The sequence below is a fragment of the Phocoena phocoena genome, chromosome 3 (genome assembly GCF_963924675.1).
Source record: "Phocoena phocoena chromosome 3, mPhoPho1.1, whole genome shotgun sequence".
Classification (NCBI taxonomy): Eukaryota; Metazoa; Chordata; class Mammalia; order Artiodactyla; family Phocoenidae; genus Phocoena; species Phocoena phocoena.
In genome coordinates this window covers 153229932-153250896 of record NC_089221.1, presented here as the reverse complement: position 1 = coordinate 153250896, position 20965 = coordinate 153229932, and the positions used below count along the sequence as shown (strand labels likewise).

Here is a 20965-nt window from a genome sequence, read left to right as displayed (position 1 = left end):
ATCTCCTCCCTCAAATCAGAACATACTCTGAGATAAATGGAAACAATAACACAATATACTAAAACTTACGGGATGTAGCAAAAAGAAGTACTAAAAGGGAAGTTTACAGCACGAAGTGCATACATAAAGAAAAAAGACCTCAAATCAACAACCTAACTTTACACTCAAGGAATAAGAAAAAGAATAAGCACAAAGTTTATTTGCAAAGGGAAAGAAGTAATAAATATTAGAGCAGAAATAAACAAAATAGAGAATTTTTTAAAAATACAAACAAAACTAAGTTTGTTTTTTAAAAATCAACAAAATTGACAAGCCTTTAGCTAGATGGAGAGAGCGAGGGAGACACAAATAATGAAAACCAGAAATTAGAGAAGACATTTCAATGGAAGCCACAGAAACAGAATTTTAAGAGTCTACTATGAACAATTATACGCAAACAAATTGGATAACCTACAAGAGTTGGATAAATTTCTAGAAACATGCAATCCACCCAGACTCAATCATGAAGAAATAGAAAACCTGTAGTAAGGAGATTAAATCAGTCATCAAAAACTTCCCAAGAAAGAAGAGCCCCAGGATCAGATGCCTCCACTAGAGAATTCTACCAAGCATTTAAATAAGAATTAATGCCGAGCCTTCTCAAACTCTTCCAAAAAATGGAAGAGGGGGGAGCCAGACAAATACATGTTAATAAAAAAAATTAAAAAAAAAAGACATACCAATATCCCTTATGAACACTTACACAAAAATTCTCACCAAATTAGCAAACTGAATTCAACAGCAGCACTTTAAAAGGATTATACACCATGACCAAGTGGGACTCATTCCTGGGATGGAAGGATGGTTCAACATACAAAAATCAATAAATGTAATACAACACATTAAAAGAAGGAAGAAAATCACATGACCATCTCAATTGATGAAGAAAAGGCTTGACTAAATTCAACACATTTTCCTGATAAAAAACACTCAACGAGGAACAGAAGGAAATAATCTAAAATAAAGGTCATTTATGAAAATCCCACAGCTAACACGACAGTCCATGGTGAAAGACTGAAAGCTTTTTCTCTAAGATAAGGAACAGGCTAGAATGCCCATTCTTGACACTTCTATTTAACACAATACTAGAAGTCCAATTAGGCAAGAATTAGAAATAAAAGGCATCCAAATTGGAAAGGGAAAAGTAAAATGATCTCTGTTCAGAGATGGCATGACCTAATGTAAAGAAAACCCTGAAGATTCCACAAAAAAGCTGTAAGAATAATAAATGGATTCAGTAAAAAAATCAACATTCAAAAATCACTTGTGGGACTTCCACAGTGGTTAAAAATCTGCCTGCCAATGCAGGGGACACAGGTTTGAGCCCTGGTCTGGAAAGATTCCACATGCTGCGGAGCAACTAAGCCCATCCTCCCCAACTACTGAGCATGTACTCTAGAGCCCATGAGCCACAACTACTGAGCCCACATGTCACAACTACTGAAGCCCACGCACCTAGAGCCCATGCTCTGCAACAAGAGAAACCAGTGCAATGAGAAGCCCGCGTACCTCAACGAAGAGTGGCCCCTGCTCACCGCAACTAGAGACAGCCCACGCACAGCAACGGAGACCCAACACAGCCATAAATAAATAAATAAATAAATAAATAAATAAATTTTAAAAATCAGTTGTTTCTACACACTAATAATGAACAATTCAAAAAGGAAATTAAGAAAACAATCCCACTTTTAATAGCATAAAAAAGAACAAAAACACTTAGGAATAAACTTAACCAAGGAAGTGAAAGAGTTGGATACTTAAACTATAAAATATTGCTGAAAGAAATTAAAAACACAAATAAATGGAAAGACATCCTGTGTTCATGGATTCAAAGACTTAACATTAACAAAATGTCCATACTACTCAAGCGATCTTCAGATTCACTGCTCTATCAAAATCCCAATGGCATGTTTTGCAGAAATAGAAAAAAGACATCCTAAAATTCACACGAAATCTCAAAGGACCCCAAATAGTCAAAATAATCTTGACAAAGAACAAAGATGGAGGACTCACACACTGTGTTTTCAAAACATGTTACAAAGCTACAGTAATCAAAACAATGTGATAGGACTTCCCTGGTGGCACAGTGGTTAAGAATCCACCTGCCAATGCAGGGGACACAGGTTCGAGCCCTGGTCTGGGAAGATCCCACATGCCGTGGAGCAACTAAGCCCGTGTGCCACAACTACTGAGCCTGCACTCTAGAGCCAGCGAGCCACAACTACTGAGCCCAAGTGCCACAACTACTGAAGCCTATGTGCCTAGAGCCCGTGCTCTGCAACAAGAGAAGCCACCCAATGAGAAGCCCATGCACCGCAACGAAGAGTAGCCCCTGCTCGCCGCAACTAGAGAAAAGCCTGCGTGCAGCAACAAAGACCCAACACAGCCAAAAAAATAAATAAATAAGTGTAATTAAAAACAAAAAAAAACAATATGATATTACCATGAAGACAAACATAGATAATGGAACAAAACAGAGGGCCCAGAAACAAACCCTTACATGTATGGTCAAATTATCTTTGACAAGGGTGCTAAGACTTTACAATGCGGAAAAGATAGCCTCTTCAATAAATGGTGTCATACAACAATGTGCATACAGTTAATACTGTAATATACACTTTAAACTTGTTCAGAGGGTGAATTCATGTGTTTTTTACCACAATAAAAATAAAGCGTTGATACACATGCTAAGTAAAAAAAAAACAAAGTACCACATATTGTATGATTCCATTTACATGAAATGTACAGAACAGGCAAATCTATAGATTGGGGAGAAATGAAGGGAGATTGATAAAGGGTACAAGGTTTCTTTTTGGGGTGATGCAAATGTTCCAAAATTAATCATGTTTATGGATGCACAAGTCTCTGAGTATACTAAAAAACCACTGAAGTATATAAACTTTCAACAGGTGAATTTTATGGTCAGTGAATTATGTTTCAATAAAGCTGTTAGAATCTACTATGGTAAACAACATTGAAAACTTATGTTTAAGGAAAGGCAGTTTTATCCTCAATAACAATATTGTATAATATTATATTTTGAAAGACTCCTGCTGTTTTCCCTCTGCTGCTAAGGAAGGATACCCTGGTACTTCAGATTTTTAAAAATTTATTCTCAAACCCCATTCCAGAAGGGATGCAAGACATCTAAGGCCTTCAAATAAGTACTACAGAACACTTACATTTTTTCAAAAGCACATCCCCTTTGTCTACATAACAGGAGGACCTTCCTTAAGTTGTAGTCCAAGACAGCCTGACGTTCATTAAAATCTATTTGCTTTCTGTAAACTAACTAGATTTTAGTCTTAGGCTCAGAGCCTCTCAAATACTTACAATACCAAATTGAGTCCCCAAAAGTTCACAGATTGAAAAAGGTAGGAAATGGGGAGCAGGAACAAAATGTTCTTGAGACTTACTAAAAGCAAAAGAAAAAAGAGCTTCTTGGTAAAACAATTTCTGAAAGTATATGGAAACCTGGTCCTCAAAATTCAGATCCTTCTACATAAAGTCCTTTCTTCTCTTCAAGTGATAATCCTTCCCTCCCAACTTAGACTTAGGCCTTCCATGAAAACAGACCAACTTCAGAAGGGTATCATTATCACTTCCTCTAGTCCCTTTCTTTCACAGTCAGGAGTCCTTACCTGGTTCAGGGAGCTCAGGCTGAGGGGTCAAACTGGGAATTCCTGGCTCCTTTTCCACCTCTTCATTGCTGGCACTGGATTTATCACAAACTTTCAACCGTGGCCCAGCTGAATCTAAGCAGTCGGCATGATTTGGATCTGTCAGTGCATCCTCTAGTATGTTCGTCGAAGGAGGAGGTCTCTGTTCTGGGAACTCATCTCCCTTCTTTACAGGGTCAGCAGGAAGCAAGACCCCAAAGGCACCCTCAGAGTTTTCTTTCTCCCTAAATCTGTTAGTGCGCTTACGAGGTTTAGTGCGCCTTTGGTTTAAACGCTGCCACCGCTTTTTAGGCACCACTTGATTTACACTAGTGGGTTCATCATTCTCACTAATCATTTCAGACTCCAGCTCTGTCCCTTTTCTGTTTTCAAAAGAGGGGTCTTTTTCAGGAACTTTATCAGGGTCAGACTGGTTGACTTTATTATCAAAATTAACACTGGAAAAATGGGTACCATCTTCACTTGTTAAATGGCCCATTAATTGAAGGGGTTCTTCTTTACCAGGGTCTTCTGCCTCACCTCTGGAGGAGCTATTCTCTGAACCCCTACTCTCTCTGTCTCCCTGCAGTGCAGCCTCAAGAGTCACAGCTGGAAGCTGGTTCAGTTTTCTTTTGCGCTCTGTCTTTAAGGCTTTACGGTTCACTGTGTTCTTTCCCATCTGGGTTGAAAAACCATCTCGTAATTTGGATGGCTTTGATCGACCACAGTTGCGCCTAGTAATACAGTTTGAACGATTTTTGCCAGAAGCAGGGAGGTCTCTTTTATCGGACACCAAGCCAGATAGGGAGGTAGATAGCTCCCCAGACAGTGCAGAGTCACCCCCACTAGGGCTAGGACGGACTGGATCCTGAGTGCCATCTCCATTTTTTTCTGAATTGTGAGTGGAACCTCCTGAAACCAAGACCTTAGAAGCCCCCACAGGACTACTGGTAGAACAGTCCCCAAGACCAGGACTCCGATAAGAGACCAAGTTCTGAGCAGTCATTAACCGTTGCTCCTTGGTCTTACTATCATGCATATCTTTCAACATCATTAGTAATGTACTGAATTTGTAGTCTGGTTCAATAGGTATATGATTCTGACCAGAGGCAGAAGAAAAAAGTAATGGTTTTGATGGCTTTGACATTCCGGAGTCACTGACATCTTCACTTAAGGATCTATAAGAGAGTTCTTTCAACTCTGACAGAACGTGTTTCACCACTGCTGTTTCTATGTCACTCGAATCCCTGGTTTTCTCATGCATGTTGCTCAGTAGTTTTAGCCCATCCACTTTCCCACTTTTGGAAATGCTGGCCAAAGGAGAGCCTTTGGTATCAGAAGAGCAGCATTTCAAACTGCAGTCCTCATCTGCAACAGGCGGTTCTACTACAACTGGGTTTTCTTTATGTTTGCACTTGATACTTCGGATCTTGGGCTGTTTGCTTTTCGAATGTAACAGAGCTTGATTTGTAGCCCCACCTTTTATTATTGAGTTCTCACTGGAAATACTTGATGGTGTGTTAAATTTTGGAGAAAGACCATCATTTCTAAAATCTGATTGGGGTTTTCGGACAAGAGTTGATACTTTAAGATCAGAGAGATTAACCTGAGACGTCTCAGTTCCAGGCTCTACTGTCTTGGTACAATCCATCAAGTGGTCTGTGTGTGAGTTAGTAATGAGGGTCTTCTGCTTTGCTTTTACCTTAGTGTTCGTGGCAGGATACCTAGAATACTTTACCTTTTCATTTTTCTGCACAGGTAACATGTTCTCTGTTCTATCGAAAGCATCTGCAATTTCAAGGACACTGTTATCAGACTCTGAACTATGATCTACGGGATCCAGATCACTGCTTCCATCATCATCAGAAGTGGTACAGATACTAATGGAATCACTTCGCTTTTCTTCATCACCTGCTCCAATATAGCAGAGCTGCACTTTTGAACTACACACCAGACCTCGCTGGAGTTTCTTCTTCTCCCCAGAACGTTTAGAGAGCAAGGCACCCTCAGACAAGCCCAGTAAAGAGTCACAATTTGAAGTCTCAAATTCTTTCTTTGCAGTGTTTTTTGCACAAGAAGAAAATAGGAAACTTCCTGGGGCAGAGCTGGGCCCTGTGAGGCTGTTTGCTATCCGGGAGAGTTCATTAGAGGCCTGCTTATCAGATACATCCCCAGAAATAAAGTTTAGGCCAAGGTTCTCTGGAATCTTTCCCCTCCGTTCTTCCTTATGTGCTTCAAATTGCATGTGGCCCTTTTTCACACTAGTCCTTTTTGGATTATCAGAGCTCTTTCTGGCTAGAGACTTAGCACAAGGTTTTTCCTTCTCATCTGCAGAATGTTCAGAGTCAAAAGCCAGAGATTTCAAGCAGCCATTAAGCAACAGGTCATGTTCTGATTCAGGGTCATTTGTACAGTCCTCAAACGGCATATCCTCCTCACTGTCCAACTTGAGTGAACTGGTGACACACTTTCGGTTCTTCGACCCTTTGGGAACATCGTACTGCTCAGCAAGACCAACACTGGCTTCCCATTTACTCAAAATTTTCTGAGGAACCTTAAATTTAAAGAGAAAAAGATTATCACTAGTCTAAGAAATAGAAGGGGAAACAGGCAGATGATCAGTGAACACCTCTCAAATCAGAAGCTTTTCCAAGCCTTGTGCTTCTTCAAGGCTCTTTTATGGGACTGCCAGGTGGTTAACACCCACAGTTCACCCAGAACTTAGCTAATGGGGATTCCTCAACACTAACTTCTACCACTAAGATCTATCACTGGAGAAAGATTGATCCCATAAACCCTCCACTCCCCTTACCATTAAAAGCACAAAAGAGGGCACCATAAATTAGACTACAACATTACATTACTAATCAACATTATATTACTAAATCAAGGAATAACCAGACCACTCCTACTTACCCCTCCAACCTTAGAATAAAGATTTCCTTCCTGACTTATGAAGGCCAAGCACTTGCTCAGTTACATAAAAGAGAAAGCAAAAGGCTGAAGAAAGGAGATGCATGTGGAAAAACTAGGACTGGAGAAATGAGTAAGGCAGACCTGCCCTAGAAGAAATGAAATTTGGAACTCTGGTTATCACCAGGTCCTTGGCTAATCAAGATTCTTCTATACATGTTACATACAATCTGGATTATAAGGACTTCCCTGGTGGTGCAGTGGTTAAGAATCCGCCTGCCAATGCAGGGGATAGGGGTTCGATCCCTGGTTCTGGAAGATCCCCCATGCCGCGGAGCAACTAAGCCCATGTGCCACAACTACTAAGCCCGCACGCCACAACTACTGAAGCCCGTGGACCTAGAGCCTGTGCTCTGCAACAAAAGAAACCACCACAATGAGAAGCCCGCATACCGCAACGAAGAGGAGCCCCCACTCGCCACAACTAGAGAAAGCCCGCGCACAGCAACAAAGACCCAACGCAGCAAAATAATTAATTAATTAATTTTCTTTTAAATCTGGATTATAACCAAGCAGTGTCCTGGGCTTAAACATGTAGTCCAGAGACATCAATACACCCTGGATGTATGACAAGTTACATATGCTCTTTTCTTGATTCCTCACAGCATAAGGACATTGAGGCTCTGTGAAATATACCTAATTTTCAAGACTCTTATTTCCCTCCCTGGCTTCATACAGTAAATATCAGTCAAGGTTCTATCAGTTAGTGTTCACAAACACTTTAATACTTGTGAAAGGTCATGTTCTGCTGACCATGTAAAAATTAAGGCCACTAGACAGGAAGCCTCCTCTTATAAAGCAATAAACTGATCATCTGGTTTACTTTACACACAAACACACACCCATTGACTTTCTAACTATGACCATAGTAAATCAATTTTCCAGAACCTGAAAGCCCTAGAGAACTCCTCTGAAAAGGGGGTTGGTTAATCTACATAGTTAAAGGCTTGACACAAAAATTCTGACACCTCCCCACCACCAACCACCCAAAGTATTAGAAAGGATAAAGTTATCCTCTTCTATTCTATCCAGCAATAGCACACACTAGTTGTTTCAGAGCATCAGACGTATGACATATAAAGCATTTATTTCTAATCCTCACAACAGTTTGACAAGGTACATATTATTACATTAGTTTTACAGAGGAAGGAACTCCAGTTGGAAATAGCAGGGACTGCATACTGACTAAAAATTATCCTAACTGTGATTCTTATAAAATAGTCTAAAAGTCTGAAACACAAATCTAAGAGGAACTATTTCCTCTTCTAGAATAGACTATAAAGGAGTATCAAAAGAAACAGCCAAAACTTTAACACATCACGTAAATGAAACAAGAACATCACGTTCTTTATTAAAATATAACCAGGTTTGAAACTGCTTAAGCCTTAACACCACACACAAAAACCAAAACAACAAACAAAACAAAAATGTTTAAAGTCTTATCTTTCTCATTTTTAAGAGAAATAATTAATCCAGAGAGTGAAAAGTAGAATATTTCATTTTGATGATCATTTTCTTCTTACATCAGATATAACCAAAGATGACTGATCATGCCTTTTTTTTACTATCACATCTAAGTGACATGGCAGAAGTTAACTGAAATCATTTCTCAAAAAATTGAGTATAAATATTTGGAAGGCTAGCCCCATCTCATCCCTGCAAAAAAACTTGCTTTCTGCCAATTTTCTCACCAACATCCTACTACCAAAGGAAATAACTTATATTCCAAAAATATAATACTTCTTCCTTTGATTGATCCTGTAAACCCTCCCTACCTACCCCCAAGAAGATAATTTGAGAGGCTTTTTTTTTTTTTAATACCTTATGCCTATATCCTTTTTCTTTCTGCTTCCCTCTTCTCCTAAGGACAGGTAGCTCTTCAAATTGATGTCTGCCTTCAAACATGACGATTGCTTTTCCAGCCACCCAGGCTCTCTCAGAAGGATCTCCAAAAGCCTCCACGTAGTACTGTCGATAGGGCCTCCGGTTGGAAACTAGATAAAAATAAAAACCACAGTGTCATTGCTTTAAAAAATTGATATTCATCATCAAGAGAACAGCCACATAGCAGTGGCCAAAGAAGCCTCTTTTCACTTAAAACTAAACTAAAATAAAAACTCAACAAGCTAAAAAACCTACAGAACAGGAAACTCTGAAGTAGGTCAGATAGAAGGTAAATTTTCAATTTTCAATTTATGTGACAAGAAAATGGTTAAGAGTGTAATGAAAGAATTTAATGGTTTGGTCTGATGATATGCTATATATTCCAAACCAGTTGGAGGTTGATTAGCTAATCATATAACAAATTAATATAACTAAGTTTTTTCTACCATTAATCTATAAAATTGTATACCCTCATTACCAGAAATCACAAAAGGCATATGATAAGCCACAGCATCACAAATATAATAATCAACAAGAACTAACCACCAAATAAACTCTTAAAACATTATGCTAAAATACAAGGAGGAAGAAATGTTTCAACACCATGCCACGTATGATGTGCTAACATTTATGACATAGCTACTCTGGGCAAGGTACTATACTAGGTGCTTTGCATGTATTCTTCACAACAATGAACTCTAAAAAATAAGTAGTATAATCTCCATTTTATAGACAGAATAATAAATCCAACGACTTCAGACAGAGAAAATTCAGAGTGAAACACTGGTTTTGCAGAGAAAGTGAAACTTGATATTTCAAACTACAGAAATTTTTTTTAAAAAAGGAAATCTCAACAGCCCCCTCCCCACCAAAAATCCACTTATTCTATAGTTTCTTGGCTGTCCAAAGTTCTATGCATACAATTACCAAAAATAAAAATACAAATCTCATCCAGAAAAGATTATAATCAAATTTACCTAGTATATGTTATCTTCTACACACTTACCATCTTTCATACCAGTAAAAAATGTCACAAAAGAAATATAGTCAGGGCTACACAGGTGTAATGATTTGTCTCTATTTAGAAAAGGAAATCATTTTATATAAAAATTCACTTTAACTCACACTGAATTACAACCTGGTAAAATTTTGTATTGTACATTTTAAAAACAAGTTCTGTAAAAAAAAACAAACAAAAAAACCTGAACTCCTTAGTCTCTACCTACTAAATTAAACACTTCAATAGAAACCACCTATAAAGGGGGATTAAATGTGTGTATGTGTATACACACACACACACACACACACACACACACACACACACACACACACAGGTTCTTAAAGTCAGTCTGAAAAGTAAATCATTCTCCCATAAATAAGTAAATTCAACTAACACAGACTGAACATTTATGACGTCCCAGCACTATACAGAGGACTGAAAAGAACTCATTGCCTGGTGGGTAAGAGATGTACAGTATAAAGAGATTACAGTAAAACAGCATGCTAATTGCGATAACATGACCATTCATTTTTTTAAAAATTTTTCAAGTATGTCTTGAGTACACTACATTTTACCATTTGATAGTATCTATTGGTGATGGCATTTTTTAAAATTGAGATATAACTGACGGATAACATTAGTTTCAGGTATACAACATAATGATTCGGTATTTATATATATTGCAAAATGACCCCCACAATGTCTAGTCAACACCCGTCACCACACGTAGTTATAAAAAGATATTTTCTTGTGATGAGATCTTTTAAGATCTACTCTCTTAGCAACTTTCAAATATACAATACAGTATTAACTATAGTTGCCATGCTGTACATTACATCCATGTGACTTATTTCTTTTATAAATGGAAGTTTATAACTTTTGACCCCCTTCACCCATTTTGCTCCTCCAGTCTGTTCTCAGTATCCATGAACTTGGTTTTGTTTTTTCAATTTTGGTTTTTTTAGATTGCACATATAAGTAAGATCATACAGTATTTATATGTTCTCTGATTTATTTCACTTAGTAAAATGCCCACCAGGTACATCCACGTTGTCACAAATAGCAAGGTTTCGTTCTTTGGTATGGCTGAATAATATTCAATTATGTATATATACCACATTTTCATTACCTATTCATCTATCGATGGACACTCAGTTGTTAACATTCACTTTTTTCAAAGTGAAAAATCATTAACTGGAGGACAAATGGGACACCTGAGCAGAAAATTTAAAGGTAAACAGTTTGTTGAGGGGAGAATTCCTATATAAGGGTCCAGAACCCTCAAAGACATGAATGAATAAAACGAATGAAATAGCTAGGAACTGCAAGTAGTTCAGAACACTAAATCATAAAGTGGAAGGAAAGGGAAACTAAGCAGGTAAGCAGTGGCCAGACCTGAACAGCTTGGATACCATGTTAAGAGTTTGACCACTGGGACTTCCCTGGTGGTCGGTGGTTAAGACTGCGCTTCTAGACACAAGAGGGAAGAGATATGGGAACATATGTATATGTATAACTGATTCACTTTGTTATAAAGCAGAAACTAGCACACCATTGTAAAGCAATTATACTCTAATAAAGATGTAAAAAAAAAAAAAACTGCGCTTCCAACACAGGGGGCACAGGTTCAATCCCTGGTCAGGGAACTGAGATCCCATGTGCCACACTAAGACCCTCCATGTTAACAGTTTGACCATTATCCTGTTGGCCCTGAACCTCATTTAAACTGTGGAACCACAGGCTCAGTTTTCCATCTTAGAAAGATAAATCTCCTTGACCTCTGAATAACACATTTAACAGGAAACAGAGAGGAAACTCAGGAGACCAGAGATTACCAAAATAGTATATACTCAAGATGACTAAAACCTAAACTAAGGTGGTAGCAATGGGAATTAAAAGAACAAAATATGAAAGATTTTTTTAAGAAGACAAATCAAAAGGACTAGATATTAATTAAAAGTCAGATAGAATATGACCACCTAGAGGGGTGGGATAGGGAGGGTGGGAGACGCAAGAGGGAAGAGATATGGGAACATATGTATATGTGTAGCTGATTCACTTTGTGATAAAACAGAAACCAGCACACCATTGTAGAGCAATTATATTCCAATAAAGATGTTAAAAAATAATAATAATTAAATTAAATTAAATTAAATGTAAAAAAAAAGTCAGATAGAAAAGATACTTGAACACCAATGTTTACAGCAGCATTATTCACAATAGCCAAAAGGTGAAAGCAACCCAAATGTCCACTGGAGGATGAAAGCATGAACAAAATGGAACATTATTGAACATTATACATCAATGGAATTATTGAGTCTTGCAAATGAATGATACACGTAATACAACATTTACCAGGGACTGAAGGTTATTGTTAAATTGTTAACAGAGTTTCAGTTTCGGAATATGAAAAAGTTCTGGAGATGGATAGTGGTAATAATTGCACAAAAATGTTAATTTACTTAATGCCACTAAACTATAAACTTAAAAATGGATAATATGATAAAATTATGTTACATATATTTTTTACCACAAAAAAATGTCAGATAACAATTGGTAGTAAGGATATAGAGAGATTAAAACCCTCATCCAGTGCTGATGAGAATGTAAAATGGTACAGTAGCTTTTCAAAACAGTCTGGCAGACCTAGCTCTTCCACTCCCAGGTATTTATCTGAAGAACACAAAAACCCTAATTCAAAAAGATATGTCAGCTTCCCTGGTGGTGCAGTGGTTAAGAATCCACCTGCCAATGCAGGGGACACAGGTTCAAGCCCTGGTCCAGGAAGATCCCACATGCCGTGGAACAACTAAGCCCATGCACCACAACTACTGAGCCTACGCTCTAGAGCCCACATGCCACAACTACTGAGCCCACGCACCACAACTACTGAAGCCCATGTGCCTAGAGCCCGTGCTCTGCAACAAAAGAAGCCACTGCAATGAGAAGCCCATGCACCACAACTAGAGAAAGCCCATGTGCAGCAACAAAGACCCAACACAGCCCAAAATTAATTAATTAAAAAAAATATATATATATATATATATACATATATATATATGCACCCCTATGTTCACTGAAGCGTTATTTATAACAGCCAAGATATGGAAACAACCTAAGTATCCACTGACGGATGAACGGATAAAGAAGATATGGTATATATACACAATGGAGTATTACTCAGCCACAAAAGGATGAAATCCTGCCATTTGCGATACTGATGGACCTTGAAGGTATTTTGCCAAGTGAAATAAATCGGACAGAGAAAAGATAAATACTATATGTTTTCACTCATATGTAGTATCTAAAAATCATAACAAGTGAACAAACAAAATAAAACAAAAACTCATATATACAGAGATCAGATTAATGATTACCAGAGGGGAAGGGGGATGGGCAAAATGGGTGAACGGGGGAGACTATGGTGATGGATGGTAATTAGACTTGTGGTGCTGTACACCTGAAATTTATATTAAAAATTTAAATTAAAAAAAAAAGTCAGGGGGCTTCCCTGGTGTCACAGTGGTTAAGAATCCACCTGCCAATGCAGGGGACACAGGTTGAGCCCTGGTCCAGGAAGATCCCACATGCCGCGGAGCAACTAAGGCCGTGCACCACAACTACTGAGCCTGCGCTCTAGAGCCTGTGCACCTAGAGCTCGTGCTCTGCAACAAGAGAAACCATGGCAATGAGAAACCTGTGCACCGCAAGGAAGAGTAGCCCCCACTCACCACAACTAGAGAAAGCCTATGTGCAGCAACGAAGACCCAACACAGCCAAAAATAAATAAATAAAAATTAAAAAAAAAAAGAAGTCAGGGAATTCCCTAGTGGCCCAGTGGTTAGGACTCGGCACTCTCACTGCCAGGGTCCAGATTCCACCCCCGGTTGGGGAACTAAGTAAGATCCCACAAGCTGGTGCGGCCAGGGCGGAGAGTATGAGTGAGTGAGTGTGTGTGTGTGTGTGTGTGTGTGTGTGTGTGTGTGTGTGTCTCTCAAAAAGTCAAACAGAGTTACCATTAGAGCCAGCAAGTCCACTCCTGGGTATAAACCCAAAAGATAGGGAGTATATGTCCACATAAACACTTATACATGAATACTCTCAGCAGCACTGTTCATAATAGCTAAAAAGTGGAAACAGTCCAAATGCCCATCAAATGATAAATTTATAAATAAAACATGTATAATATTTCATACAATGGAGAGCCCATGTGCTCTGTACCCTGCACACCACAGCTATGGAGCCCATGCACCCTGGAGCCCGCACACCACAACTAGAGAGAGAAAAACCCGCAGGCCACAACTAGAGAGAAGCCCTCACGCTGCTGCAACAACAGATCCCGTGTGCCTCAAGGAAGATCCTATGTGCCAAAACTAAGACCCAACGCAGCCAAAAAAAAAAAAAAAAAGGAATGCAGCACTGATACATGGATAGATCTTAAAAACATTATGTTGAGTAAAAAAAGTAGTCACAAAGGACATATTATATGATTCCATTTATATTAAATATCCAGAATAGGCAAATCTATAGAGACAGAAAGTCGACTACTGGTCGCTTAGGGCAAAGGGGTACGGGAGGTAAAAAAGATTAGGGGGAAGGTAGGTAAAGGACATGGGTTTTCTTTTCTTCCTCCTCTTTTTTTTTTAAAAAATATTTATTTATTTATCTGGCTGCGCCGGGTCTTAGTTTCAGCACTCAGGATCTTTGTTGTGGTATGCAGCTCATAATTGTGGCACGTGGGCTATTTTAGTTGTGGCATGCGGACTTCTTAGTTGTGGCATGCATGCAGGATCTAGTTCCCCCACCAGGGATCGATCCCAGCCCCCTGCATTGGGAGCAATGGAGTCTTACCCACTGGACCACCAGGGAAGTCCCCATGGGGTTCTTTTTGGGGTGGTGAAAATGTTCTAAAATTTACTGGTTACACAACTCTGTGACTTACCAAAACCACTTAATTGTATACTTTAAAGGGGTGAATTGTATGCTATATGAATTACATCTCAATAAAGCTGTTTTAAAAAAAGGAAAAAGACTTAATGGTATAGGACACAAGAAGGAAGAAAGGGTAACTACTTGGTATTTGGTTTAAGTGACTAAGTGGCAGTAATTTATTCACTAAGGCAGGAAATGAAAGAGAAAGTACTGGTTTGAGGAGGAAAATAATTAGGTCAGTTTTAAACAAGCGGACTTTAACTGCCTGAAGGACCTCCTGGTGAAAGCTTCAGGTATAGAGTTGGGATGCAGATTTGAAGCCTGGGGAAACACTAGCACTGTGGATATGAATTCAGTTTACTGATGACAGTTAAAACTCAAGAGTTAATAAGGATGAAAAGAAGGAGAAGGAGAAGGAGGAGAAGAGAACATGAAAGTCAAGAACAAGATAGATAGTTACTACGAGGAAGAATTTTCCTGCACCAGACAACCAAAAAATTAAAAACTAGTATCCACTGTATTACCAGGTCACTAATGACTCTGCTTAGAACAAGGTTAGTGGAATAAAAGGAGAGAATGAGAAATTTCAGTGCGTTCAGAAACGAGTGGCCATCTGGAAGTGGAGAAAGTTGATGATTCCTCCAAGAGTGGTTATGAAGGGAAGGTGTCAGGAAGACAGAGTCATGGGTAGGAATTTTAGGACAATAGGTTTATTCAAATATTAGTTCCCTTCAGTACTATAAAGAGCCACACTAATTCTATGCTCTAATAAACCAAGTTAAGAAGAATCTTTTTAAAAACAATTATTAGGGAATTCCCTGGTGGTCCAGTGGTTAAAACTCCACACTGCCACTGCAGGGGGCGTGGGCTCCATCCCTGGTCAGGGAACTAAGATCCCACATGCCTCACGCAGCAGCAAACAACAACAACAACAGCAACACTCTAGTCACTATCAATACCATGTTCTCCTGGTATTTCTCTTCCATCTCTGATTTTCCCCCATCTCTTTTGCACACTCAAGTCTCCTCCTTACAGACCTCAAATGTTGGCTTGCTCGGAGCCACCTTTTATCTCACCGTATGTTTTATCCCAAGGCCATCTCATCCACGCCCTACCCATGGCTTTGACTAATATCAACAAGCAGATGTCACCTCCAAGTTATATATGTTCCAGTGCTCTCAGTAAATGAGAACACTATGTATGTACTGGTAAAGCTAAAAACTTGGGAACCAGCCTGAGGTATAGAAACCTTAGGCTTCATTCTCCCTCACTCCTCATTATCTGTCCATTAGCAAATCATATAGATTTTATCTCCTAAATAGTTCTTCATTCCCTGTACAGATTATACAACTATAATCTCACCATAATCCCTGCAATGACCCTTTTGATTATCTCCTCTGATTTGTGTCCCTCTCCAAATCATTTTCCACACTGCACTCAGAGTGAACTTTAAAAAACACAAATCAGATCACATCTCCCTCTGCTCATAGCTCTTTAATGGTATCCTATTGTTCTTAGGAAAAAATACAAAATTGTTAATGAAGTCTACAAAATGCTGCATGATTTGACCCATATCTATTTCTCCAGCCTCATATTGTACCACCTTCCATCAGTCTATGGGCGGCAGCCCTTTCAGGGATTGAACATATACTACTTTCTGTGCTTGGAACCATCTTTTTTCCCTGGTTAATTCCTACTTGTCCTATCAGGTCTCAGATCAAAGATAATTTTACTAGCAAAACTGGCCCTGACTACCCCTGAACCAAAAGTCCAGGTTAGGTACCCCCACTAATATCAGTGACTGTACATCAATATTTTGCCTTGAACACACCTCTCAGTTAACTATTTGTCTGATTACTTGCTGGTACCTTCACCCTTTACCTGGACTCTAATTATACACAAAGGGAAGCAAAATGTTTTGCCAATTACTGGATCCCAATACCTAGCATAGTACCTATAGAATGTACTTATTACTTATTGAACAAATGGCATAGACCCAACTAGTGCATATAAAGAATATCACAATGAGTAAGAAACCATCAGTCTCACAGGCATAGGAAGGGTAGAGGGGGAGGACTAAAAGAATTGTCTACTAGTAGAATTTAAATGTCCAAACAGGTCACAAAGTTTGATATCATTTTCTTTAAACAGTGAACTATAAAGGTCTTCGGGCACTTCACTATTAATATTCAAAATATAAAGTAAAATCCAACATACTACTTTAGGCAAGTTATCCTACAGATAGACATGAATACATGAAACACAGTTATTATTTAGAGCACTGTTTTGTACGAACACAAACACACATGGGTATGTGTATACGTATGTATTTTACGTGTAATCTTTCTAACACAAGATTAGAAACAACCTAAATATCCATCAACAGGGGAATGGTTATATAAAGTACACCATATTCAAAAAGAGGAAAATTATAGAGCTGTTTAAAAAAAAAAAAGTTTTCAATGGAAAAGTCTCCAAAAAGTGAAAGAAGTGAAAAAACTGTAGAACAGGGGCTTCCCTGGTGGCACAGTGGTTAAGAATCCGCCTGCCAATGCAGGGGACACGGGTTCGAGCCCTGGTCCGGGAAGATCCCATATGCCGTGGAGCAACTAAGCCCGTGTGCCACAACTACTGAGCCTGCGCTCTAGAGCCCGTCAGCCACCACTACTTAAGCCCACGCACCTAGAGCCCGTGCTCCGCAACAATAGAAGCCACCGCAATGAGAAGCCCGCACACCGCAACAAAGAATAGCCCCCACCCACCACAACTAGAGAAAGCCCGTGCACAGCAATGAAGAGCCAACACAGCCAAAAATAAAAATTAATTAAATAAATAAAATTTTTAACCACCCCCCCCCCAAAAAAACCTGTAGAACATACATACAATATGCTATGTTTACGTTAAATTAAATCAAAGGTGGTAGGGAGATGAAACTATATAGTTGGATTTACATAAAGGAAGTCTAGAAAGAAACATTAATAACAGCTGGTTACTTTTTGAAAGGAGAGGTAAAGAGTGGGGCAGACCAGAGATTTTTTTAATCTTGCACGTATATAACCAATTTAAAACCTAAAACACATATATTAAAACTACAATAGGGCTTCCCTGGTGGCGCAGTGGTTGAGAGTCCGCCTGCCGATGCAGGGGACACAGGTTCGTGTCCCGGTCCGGGAAGATCCCATATGCCGCGGAGCACGGCTGGGCCCGTGAGCCATGGCCGCTGAGCCTGCTCGTCCGGAGCCCGTGCTCCGCAACGGGAGAGGCCACAACAGTGAGAGGCCCGCGTACGGCAAAAAAAAAAAAAAAAAAAAAAAAAAAACTACAATAAAATCACAAACTATCTTAACAGAAAAAAGGGAGCTCAAAATGAAGTTTGAGCCCTTATCTTATACCATTTTAAAGTTAAGACACGTAAGATTCATACAGAACAACCAAATAAGTAACAAACTTTAGTAACTATAGAGAATAGTCTAAATCAAGACTTTAAAATTCAAAATGACTTATAAGCAATCTTTATAACTGTTTCAGCTTTAAAACTAACAAAAATGATACAAGCCTGAATACTGAAGTAGAAAAACATAAATATACTGAAAAGTGATTCTGGACAATGTAGACTTTAGCTAATAAGCCTAACATTTTCTGGCATCTACAGATAGAATAATTGAGAATTTTTAAATCATAGAGTAAAATAAAACAAACCTTAAAAAAAATCCAGAAAAGATAAAATACATAATAACAATTCATTAACAAAATGCTCAAAGGTAAGAATGAATTATTACTAACGGAAACTGCAAGTTGATAATTCCATACTGTATTTTATCATGTATAATCAACTGCAAGTATTACCTTTCATTTTTGAGTGTGTGTTAATCAACGGATCAGAACAAATCCTGCAGGGCCACCAAGGGCGTCTCTTGAATTTTGCCCAGATGAGATCTCCAACTTCATACTTCAGTGGCGTAGCCTTTTTCTTGGGCTGACACTTGAGACAGACAAAACATGGGGCATCAATAAAAATCAGAACCTTTTGAAACAACATATCATCTTTCCACTAGCCTTCTGAGAAAGCATTACCAATGAATACTAGATGAAAACACTCCAGCTTAACCACAATTACAAAATGAGTACAATTAAAAATTACTGTCTTAACTATTTATAACACAGCACTTTATAAAGTCAGTAGTAGCTCTCAATTTACATTTGCTTTACATAAGTAAACTACCTACATTCTAGGAAAATAAATAAGCTATTTCAAATTTTTAAAGAGCTAAAAACTGAAATAATAGATAAACAGAATCATCCCAAGGAAAAGATATCTTTGCCCAAGTCCTTGGATCACAACACAACAGGGGTGGGGGGTGGGGGGTGGAAGAAATTTAACAATGTCAAGAGACTCTGATACCACTACATATGCCAACTTTATCTCAATAAACTGGGGGAAGGGGAGACTGTGGTCCCTTCTGCAGGTGATACTCTACATTCTTCTCAAACACAGACATTCTTATTAATTAATTTACAATAATGGCCTACTGAAATAATCCTGAAAGCTACAGGCTAGATTCTGGCAATGTCAGCACAACTGACATATTTCTCCCAGGACATGCAAGAGAGGCTGCATCCAGAACAGTACACTGCCCAACTCCAAGGGATACCATTCAAGCACAACACAATATGAATCAAGCTCCCTGGACATATCCAATGCAGAGACCCTGGCTGCATCTTTTCTCCAAAAATAATACCTAATTAATCTGCAATCCAAATGCTTCCATCTCAGCTCTAAACCTATACCCATGCCTTTAACACCGCATCAACAGTACAGAGGTCTCCTGCCCTGAGAGGAAGATGGCTTTGTGTTTAGTAGGACTGAGCTCCCCCAGCAGCCATAAACCACACAAAGGAGTTCACATGTGCTGAGCTGTTTCTGGGTAGCTAAGAGCAGCACCTAAGGTACTTGGACAAAGGACAACCTACTCCATTTACTCCAAGGGGGCATACAAATATTATGATTTTCTATAAATGCTATGTCCTAAAAAAGGCTTGGTGAGTTCCTCCCACAGACTCAGTCGTCCCTCCTTAATGCCTAAAACAGTACCCACCTAGTACATATTAAGTGTCCAATAAAGAATATGCTGAATGAATTGACTGAAATCATTCAAATAAAAATGATGAGTAATACCTGGGGTTCAAGGATATCAAAGTATTGGGCTCAATTCAATGATTTATAAGTTATCATTCAACTTTAAGACTGTGCATTCAGAGAGAAGTAAATCTCACAGAATACCCTTATTGAAAATAGTGTCATTAGTTCTTCACGTATATAGAGTTACTCGGAAATGAGACAGAAACTACAACTTTTAAAACATTTTTTTTGAAAAGCAAGCCCCAAGGGGCCATTTTTGCCTGCTATCATTCTGTAAGTTATCAGAAAAAAAATTACTTCAGAGCTAGTTGGCTTTGAAACTTTAAAACCATGATACCAAGATGGGATAGAAAACTCTTTTACATGCCCCTGTACTGAAAACTACAATTTGAGTAGGTTCCCATAAATTTCTGATATAATCTGATTTGTAATCATTTATTTGGCAATCATTGATAAATATCGACTTGCTTATTTATCTGAGTCCTAAACGACTTTAAATATACTACCATTTACTTGATGTCTGCTATATACCAGGCACTGTTCCTCCTTTAATCCTCTTAAGGTAGATACTATATTATTACTCCTATGTTACTATATGCCTATAGTCATATAGTTATGTAGTAGGTAGCAGAGACAGGATTCAAACCTGGGCAGTCCAACTCAGGATCCCAAACTCTCAACTACTAACCCAATAACAATAAAACCCCATGATTATTACATGCTTTATGACAAATTCAGCCATCATCAATCTATAACATGATACTGGTTCTGTCTTTGCCATATATTACTACTACAAAGTGATTGTAGTAGTAATATATCAAGAATATATCAGTGATCAGGAAGTAAAGCCAAAAAACACAAGGCTTCAATAACAGATGGATAAGAAAGACCATGAGTGGCACTGCTTAAAGCCAGAAGCCACAGAAGCACACAAAGCAGTAATGAGCTGTCTTCTGACTCTATCACAAATTGTGTCACCTTAAACAAGTCAGTTAACTCAGCATCAGCACCCTAAGACATAATAAAACCAGGAAAGAAACACTTGCTCTACCACGAACAATGAAAATGAAAATAACTATTAATTCTACTCCTAATATTTTAACCCAAAGGAAATAATCCAGAAAAGTAAAAGAACTGTAAAAAGATATCTAAAGCAGTTATTTATGACAACAAAAAGTTAACATCCTAGACAACATATGGAATGAGAGAAAATATTTGCAAACAATGTGACTCTATATTACAAAATATACAAACAGCTCCTACAACTCAATGACAAAAAACAAACAACCCAATCAAAAAATGGGCAGAAGATCTAAAAAGACATTTCTCCAAAGACAT

At 38.5% G+C, this 20965-nt stretch overlaps 1 protein-coding gene across 2 annotated transcripts in view; it reads right to left on the bottom strand.

Moving 5' to 3' along the window:
• Positions 1–20965, bottom strand: part of NSD1 (nuclear receptor binding SET domain protein 1) — a 129357-nt gene that overhangs the window by 63117 nt on the left and 45275 nt on the right. For both annotated transcript variants that reach the window (XM_065874821.1, XM_065874822.1), the window contains exons 3-5: positions 18334–18469; positions 8493–8665; positions 3681–6252 (exon numbers count right to left, since the gene is read on the bottom strand). In XM_065874821.1, coding sequence (XP_065730893.1) covers positions 3681–6252; positions 8493–8665; positions 18334–18469 — 2881 coding nt within the window. The remainder of the gene's footprint in view (positions 1–3680; positions 6253–8492; positions 8666–18333; positions 18470–20965) is intronic.